This window comes from Nematolebias whitei, chromosome 9 (assembly GCF_014905685.2).
Source record: "Nematolebias whitei isolate Nwh7 chromosome 9, NemWhi1, whole genome shotgun sequence".
Lineage (NCBI taxonomy): Eukaryota > Metazoa > Chordata > Actinopteri > Cyprinodontiformes > Rivulidae > Nematolebias > Nematolebias whitei.
In genome coordinates this window covers 48,476,979-48,484,852 of record NC_056506.1, presented here as the reverse complement: position 1 = coordinate 48,484,852, position 7,874 = coordinate 48,476,979, and the positions used below count along the sequence as shown (strand labels likewise).

General features: G+C 41.7%; 1 protein-coding gene across 1 annotated transcript; it reads right to left on the bottom strand.

The window, feature by feature from the left end:
- Nucleotides 1–595: 595 nt before the first annotated feature.
- lactb2 (lactamase, beta 2) lies at nucleotides 596–7,458 on the bottom strand. Its single transcript, XM_037681939.1, has 8 exons — nucleotides 7,234–7,458; nucleotides 6,039–6,199; nucleotides 5,715–5,835; nucleotides 5,389–5,567; nucleotides 5,103–5,251; nucleotides 1,960–2,047; nucleotides 1,766–1,855; nucleotides 596–777 (listed from the first exon to the last, which is right to left on the bottom strand). Exons 1-7 carry the CDS (start codon nucleotides 7,353–7,355, stop codon nucleotides 1,812–1,814), a joined length of 864 nt encoding a protein of 287 aa, XP_037537867.1. The 5' UTR covers nucleotides 7,356–7,458; the 3' UTR covers nucleotides 596–777; nucleotides 1,766–1,811.
- Between the last annotated feature and the right edge of the window lie 416 nt (nucleotides 7,459–7,874).

Genomic DNA, 7,874 nt, shown 5'->3' with positions numbered 1-7,874 from the left:
ATCTGTTCTGCATACGGAACATATTTTCTGCTTTGTGTGGATGATGTGGTTCTGCTAGCGTTTTCAGGCCAACCTTCAGCGTGTACTGGGGCAGTTCGCAGCTGAGTGTGAAGCAACTGGGATGAGTCAGTTCCTCAAAATCTGAGGCCGTGGTTCTCGAGCAGAAACAAAACAGGTGGAGCGCCCCCTCCGGGTCGAGAGAGAGGCTTTGCCCCTCTTAGAGGAGTTCAAGTGACTGGGCGTCTTGTTCACGAGTGAAGGTAGGAGGGAGCAGGAGATGGATCCACGAATTGGGGCCTTGTCCTCAGTAATGAGAGTGTTGCTTCGGTCAGTCAAGGTGAAGAAAGACAAGAGTCAAAAGATGAAGTGCTTGATTTACTGGTCTGTCTACGTTCTTTATTATGGTCATGTGTTTTGGATCATGATCGATAGAACAAGATCCCAGATACAAGCAGCTGAAATGAGCTTCCTTTGGTGACCGGGCTCAGCCTTAGAGATGGTGTGAGGAGCTCCATCACCCAGAGGGAGCTCAGAGCAGAGCTGCTGCTCCTCTGCATCAAAAGGAGTCAGATGAGGTGGTTCATCTGATCAGGATGCCTCCTGGACCACTCGCTTTGGAGGTTTTCCAAGCATGTTCCACTGGTAGGAGGCGCCGGGGTTGATGGAGGGATTGTGAATCTTCTCTAACTTGGGGTCCAACGAGCTGGAAAGTGTCACTGGGGAGAGGAACGGGGCTGTATGGGTTTCTCTCTTGGACCCGTTGCCTCCACAACTCGACTACAGATAAGAAGTAGAAGATGGAGATTTAAATCTGTTGCTTCCAATTGTCTGTTCAAGTTATTTGACCAACACTGCCACCTAGTGGACACGTGAGGGACTTTCCTGTTGTAACGTTTCATCTATAACTTCAAACAAAACTAGGTCAATGTATGTGTGTGTGTGTGGTGGTGGTGGTGGTGTGTGTGTGTGTGTGGGGGGGGGGGGTATATATTTAACGTGGGCTGAATAAAGATGCACTCCTTGCCCTGTGACAGTCAAGAGCCTGTGTGGAGCCACAAACACAACTGATAACCTGTTAAGCCACTAAATGACTGTTAAGCAGGTAAGAGCTGTTCTGAGATCAGTTAAACACACACCAGTGGCAGGGCGGTGCAAACGGGGCATTGATAAATGTTCAGAAAGCCCGAGGGCTTCACAAACAACGCAAATTAATGAAATAAAGGGCAGTGCCTCCGGTAAGAAACCCTATCCACACGCACATATTTACATTACGATGGCACAACACCAGGAAGTTGTTCTGATATGGAAGATGTGCAAAACTAGGTGCATAAAATGTTTTAGAACTGGTTTAAATAGTTCAATATTAACTATATTCTAGAAAAACAGAACACAAGGAGGAAAGGTTCTCGTCTAATTAAAATAGTTCTATTCAACTTCCAGATGTTTGCATTTCGTCTCACAGCTGGAGTATGATGCGTTTAAAGTTCTAAACTGATGATGACTGTAGTGTCCACGCTTAATTTGGCAGAGAGGAGGACAGTGGCACGACGGAGCCGAGCCGCTGCTCGGACAAATGAAGGACTCGGCTGACCTTCACACATTTCCAACGTGTTCGACTGCGACACAAGCAGCAGCTTGGAACGTGTTTTTAACGGAGAGCACTCGAAGCAACGCGCCAAACCACCACATCACACACTTTTTGATCAACAACGGCATTCAAGTATGAAGGTTATCATGTCAGACAACCATGGAGGTGGACCTTCACCCCTCAGGTTAGATTTGATCGTTTCTCTCCTCTGCGTGGTTGGACATTACAGATTACTCCTCCACTTGTTGCTTTGAGTCGAGCCGTGCACTGGAGGGGGACGAAGTAGTGACGTTAGATCACAGTCATCCAACAAACTGAAGAGTTTCGTTGTAAGCGTTTTATTTTGACATCAGCAGCAACAGGTGACTTACCTGAACTGATCTTGCCTTCCTTCTCCAGTTTCTTCAGGTGATGGACCAGGTTGATATTAGCAGCTTGGTGCAGGTGTTCAGGAGTATCCTGGATGAAAAGCAGCAGAAAGATTTACAGTAGTCCCTCGTTTATCGCGGGGGTCCAAGCCCCGCAATGAGTGAAAAACTGCAAAGTAGGGATAGTAATACAAGTAGTAAGTAGTAGTTTATTTTAGTATTTATATATAGGCCTGTCGTGATAAACAATAAATCAATTAATCGCATGATAAATGAAAATTATCGACCTCGTTTTCATTTATCAGCTTTATCGTTTCTTCGTGTCTCTCTTTCTACTGAAGACACTGGATGAGAAAAGGTTCAACTCCGGTTCTTCACTGACCCCTCCCTTTCTCTTTTCTTTTAAAATCCATTTTAACGATCCATAATCACGTTTTTGGATCGTTAAAAGCAGCTAAGCTGAGAAGCTAAGCTACGAGCTAAGGAAAGCGGAAAAAAAAAACGTTGTTTTGTCCAAAATTCACGGTTGAAATCTGTGCCTTTGTGTAAAAAATTGCTTTTCTCAGCAAAAAGAAAATGAGAACTTATTTACTGATTTTTATTAAAAGCTTTGTTGAAAAAAAAGCTATGCTAAAGAGCTCAAACCACACCGAGCGTCCACCATTTTGAGAACCGGAAAACGGGAACGAGAGACAGCTCATGTCACGTCAAGGGGCCTCCCTCCCATTTTTCTTAAAGAGACACGCTGCTCGCTCCCTCACTATCCATCCTTCGGTTCAAACAGTCTTATACTGCCATCCAGTGGTCAAAAAAAGGTACTACACTCAAAATACATTAACCAACATTTTTCTCTTAAATTTGACAGTAATTACTAATTATTGTCAAATTTCAAACATTATTGTTTATCGCAATAATTTCTGACACAATTAATTGCCCAGCAAAATTTGATATCATGACAAGCCTAATATATATAGTCGTTTTAAACCTTTCCCACACTACTGCAATATTCTAAACAACGTTTCTAAACTTTAAATGCTCTAAAAGTGCACAGAATGTCATGCTTTCAGCTCCCTGCATCCTCTTTGCCACCTGCAAGCGTTCTTGGCCACGCCCACGTCTCCACTCTGCACAAGAGCAGCTGATCAGCTGCAGGAGGAAGCTTATCCTGCAGTGTGGGCTGCACAAATATGCAGAAGGTGCTAAATAATTTAAAATAATTTATTTTAAATAAAAATTTCATGCCGATCGTGCAGCTCATCCATCAATCAGCCAGTTGTGTGTCATGTCCACTCTTATTTTGAAAACCGCGATAGAGCGAGTCCGTGATAAACGAACCGCGGTGTAGCGAGGGTCTACTCTAGTTGTTTTGTGTCTGTGGCTACAAAGCAGAGAGAAGCTCAGATTTAGTTGGCCATGGTGGTTTGTGCGATTAGCTGCAAGTTGTTTATAAAAATAAAAACCTTCACAGACATTTCGACTGACAACTTATCATATTTACTATTTTTGAGGAAGTAGGCATTACAGCACAGTCTTACTGGGGTTCATACTGTGGAGGGGGGTGCTCACTAATCGTCCACAACAGAAACTACATGCAGTGAAGTGCCAAGTATTTGTACATTACAGAGTTCTTTTGTTTTTACTTCTTTTGTTTGTCACATTTAAATGTTTCAGATCAGCAAACAGACGTTAATACAAAAATACAAAATCTTTTCAAATTATTTTATTTACTAGAAGATAAAAATGTGATCCAAACCAATCTGCCTTTATGTAGAAATCGTAAATGTCCTCCGTGTTGAAGGTACAAATTATGAAGCCAAACATAAAAGGTCGGATCCTGAACTATATCAAACGGTGCCGTTTCAAAGAGTTTTCTTTGTTTTCCAGATGAACTGATATGAAATTTTAAAAAGCAGGTACCGTATTTTTCACCGTACACGTCGCACCGCCCTATAAGTCTCATCGGTCCAAATACTTGGCTGCCAAATGGCAGCCGCGGGAGCGTGCACGGGAGGACCTCAACAAGACTTTAATAAGATTAACAATTAAAACAATTATTTGTTTGCTCGAATTTATAGCAAAGGTGTGTCTCAGATGAACTTTTACTTAATAAATCACTTCAGTGGTCAAATTAGCTGCATTTTGCCGGGGTGGTGCAGCGAAATGAAGCTGATTTGACGGTTGCTCCAGGCAGACGACGGTCAGTCTATGGCAAGCCGATTGTGTCATTAATAGCCACTTTTTACCTATTACATGATACAACGGCATGCCACACTACTCGACTGCCATCTAGCGGCTGAAAATGGTCGTGTTCAATATTTGATCTATTTTCAGTCACTTTAGCTGTTTCTGTATGTAAACAAGCACACGTTGTCGCTGGCAGCCATTTTTAATTTTTTTTTATTAACCTTTATTTAACCAGGCAAGTCCCATTGAGATCACAGATCGCTTTTGCAAGGGAGGTCTGGGCCTGAAGGCAGACTAACATGCATGTTTTTGGTTTGTGTGAGGAAACTGGAGTACCTGGAGAAAACCCACTCAAGCACGAGAAGAACATGCAAACTCCACACAGAAAGACCCCACGTGCAACTGGGAATTGAACCCAGGACCTTCATGCTATGAGGCTAACCACTGAGCCGTCGTGCTGCCCCATACACATACACAAAGTATGCCTACTCATTTTTAATTTAGGGACATTTTACTAAACAATGAGAAAAAAGTTCTGATTTTGTTTCTTATTTTATGTTTTTTTAAATCACTCTTCATGACATTGTAATTACTACCTTCAAATAATTAAGTGTTGTTTTTAGCAAGCCAAGGTCAGTTTTATGAGCCACACAAGGCCTGATAACTGCCAGACCTGTAGGATCCAGAAATCAGTTAAATAGAGACCAAATCCACCGATGGAGAGAACCTGAAACAGTAGTGAACCTTCCAGGAGCAACACGTTGGTAAAAATGACTCCCGAGATCTCAGCGAAACCTCCTCCAGGAGGTCCCGAAACGAAAGTGAGCAAAACCAAAAGAAATCTGTGAGGAGTGAATCCTTTTTCACCGCACTGTTTAAACGTATTCTAGTTGCTGTTTTTGCTTCTTCTTCTACAGACAACAGGCAGGAAAAAGCCCGACACACAGAGAGGTTCTCCTGACCTTGTAGACGATCTTGACGAGCTCCATGGAGGAAAACGGTTTCCCCGCTCCATCGTGGATTGCTGTCAGGATCTGCTGTTCTCTCTGGTCCCGGTGGCTGATGTAGTAGCTGATCTTGGTGCCAGCATCCTGAACTACAGGCCCGTGCCCTGCTCAGGGATCAGCAGAAACAGTTGGAGGGCTCTACTTCAGGCATGTGCAGTTACAGTATTGTTGTAACCGATCAACAGGCAGTCTGACGACATGCTTTCCAAAGATTTTACAAAGTGAATCAACTAAAACATACCGGGGTAAATGAGGTCAGCCTTGGAGTCCAGGAGGATCTTCAGAGACCTCATGTAGTCATAGAGATCCTCGAACACGGCCGTGCCTTCACCCAGAATGCAGTCTCCAGAAAAAATCGCCTGCTCCTCCTCCAGCAGCAAGGCCATGTGGTCATCAGTGTGTCCCGGGGTGAAAAGCACTCTGACAAAAAATTTAAAATAACTCAACGATGGACCCGGACTCATCACTCGCTCTAATTTGAAACTGATTTCCAAATGTTTGTTTCCCGAGTGGTGTTTTAACGTCATGTTTAAAATGTTCTACGATCTGTTCGTGAGGTGAACCCACTTGAGTGTGGCTCCCTCCGTCTGGATGACATCTCCATCATTCAGGTAAGAGTAGCTCTTCTTTCCAGCCGTCTCTGTGGCCTGGGTGCAGCGTGGCAGTTTGCTGACTCGGACCTCAGATCCTGCAGGAACAACAAACAGAAAAAAAAAATCCCATCTTCTATCATTTTATTCCAAAGAGTATATAAATACATGTCCTTGGAGCAGTTTGGAACCATAAGTACTATGAATAACAACAGAACTGATATCATTATTCACTTTTGGTGACAAAATCCTGCAAAAATAAACAACTAGTTCTTAAAGAAGCCACACAAACAGCCCCAACCGGTTATGTCTCTGCAGATATCTTCCACTCCTCCGATGTGATCATAATGCCAGTGGGTGACGATGATCTCCTGGATGCTGGTGTTGAACTGGCCCAGTGCAGTTCTCAGGTTGTTGATGTAATCAGGCACAGCAGGTTCCCCAGTGTCTATAAGGACGCGTCTGCAGCACGCAACACAGTGAATGTTTCACGTAATTTAAGTTTCTTACAGATTTTATGAACATATATATTAAAAAAAAAAACATAATTAGAAAAAACTTAAATCGCTGACACTCTTAATTAACTACAGAGCGACAGTGCTGTACTCCAAGAAATATATTTACGTGTTAGTGAAAGAGAATGATGCAGCAAAGATGATCAGACTTGTCGGGTTCAGTCACAATGTGAGCTACTGACTCAAAACATATAGTAAAAAAGAAAAACATGAGAAATGATTATAGAAATCAAAATTAAATTGTTAAATTAGTAGGTACTCTTTGCAAAGTGTGAAATCAAACATTATATCGGTTGTCCTGAACTATATTCAATGTGCAGTTTGCTTCGGTACTTTTTGAAAGACTAGATATGGGATTCTGAAATGGGGGTCCAAACATAAATCTTATCTGAATCAGCTGAAAAGCTTGTGTCACGTGATCTGTCTGCATCAGGCTGGCCATAGTCTGGGAAGGTAAACAAAGATGGCGTAAAGTCCAATTTCAGCACTTTTCAGTTGGGTGGATTTGTTTGTGATCAGTGTTTATGTGTCAATGCATTATTCAGTTTTACAAATTAAATGGAGTGCATGTAGCAAATTGTATCAACGTTAATCAGAACAAGACACCACAGCGTTGCACGCTTGTTTAGTTTATTTAGTTGTAATGTAATAAATAGTATTGTCAAATACTTTGAATGTAACACACTGACTGCCGAAGTGACAAGTACATTCAGTTAATGCAATATCCACTTACTATTGTGTTAATGACACCAAATGTATTTATGTGCAACCAAAGATTCCTAGAATTAAGGAAATCTTCAATTGAATTTGGCGCGTCGTGTTTCTAACGAGCAAAAACGGTGCATATCAAGAAATAGATGGAAAAATAATACCTAAATTAATTTCAAACATAAATTTATAAAGGACGAAAAATCAAGCACAACTCTTGGAGAGCACGTTACAACTTCTTAACAACTACAGTTAGTGAACTTTCTCACCGACCTTTCCCCGGTGCCGACCAGGTAAGTGTTGGTTCCCTGCAGGGTCATCGGTCCCGGGTTGCAGCCTAAAACCCGAACCACCCGAGCAGACAGCTGCTCTATCCGAGGTATAATGGCACTCATAGCTGTGAAGGTTTCTCCTGGTTGACAGAGCAACACATATAAATGTTAAAGGTTTCCAAAACCGTGATTATTTATCCATCGGAACGCAAAGCGGAAACAGCCGTGACGTACTTCCGGTAAATGTCTAAAGCTGGCCTTCAAAACAAAAGTCTTTGTTTTGGTTTTTTCGCCTTACAGCATGGCTACTCAAATGTTTGATGTTTTTGTTATTTATTGATTTAACAAAGGCCTTCTAACGATTGCAACACGGACTATTTTCCTTTCAGAGTTTACTACTTTTTATCAGCTTTTCTATTAGGCCATTGAATCAGTAAAAACAAACAAAAAAAAACTGTCTGTCTGTCTCTGTGTGTATATATATTATAATTTATTATATATTATTATATATATTTGTTAAGAAATCAGATCTCTCTCTTGCAAATGAGTCCCCGAAGCTCAATGGGATTACCCTGTAGAAATAAAGGTTGAATGAAAAAAAATAAAAATAAATATATATATATATATATATATATATATATA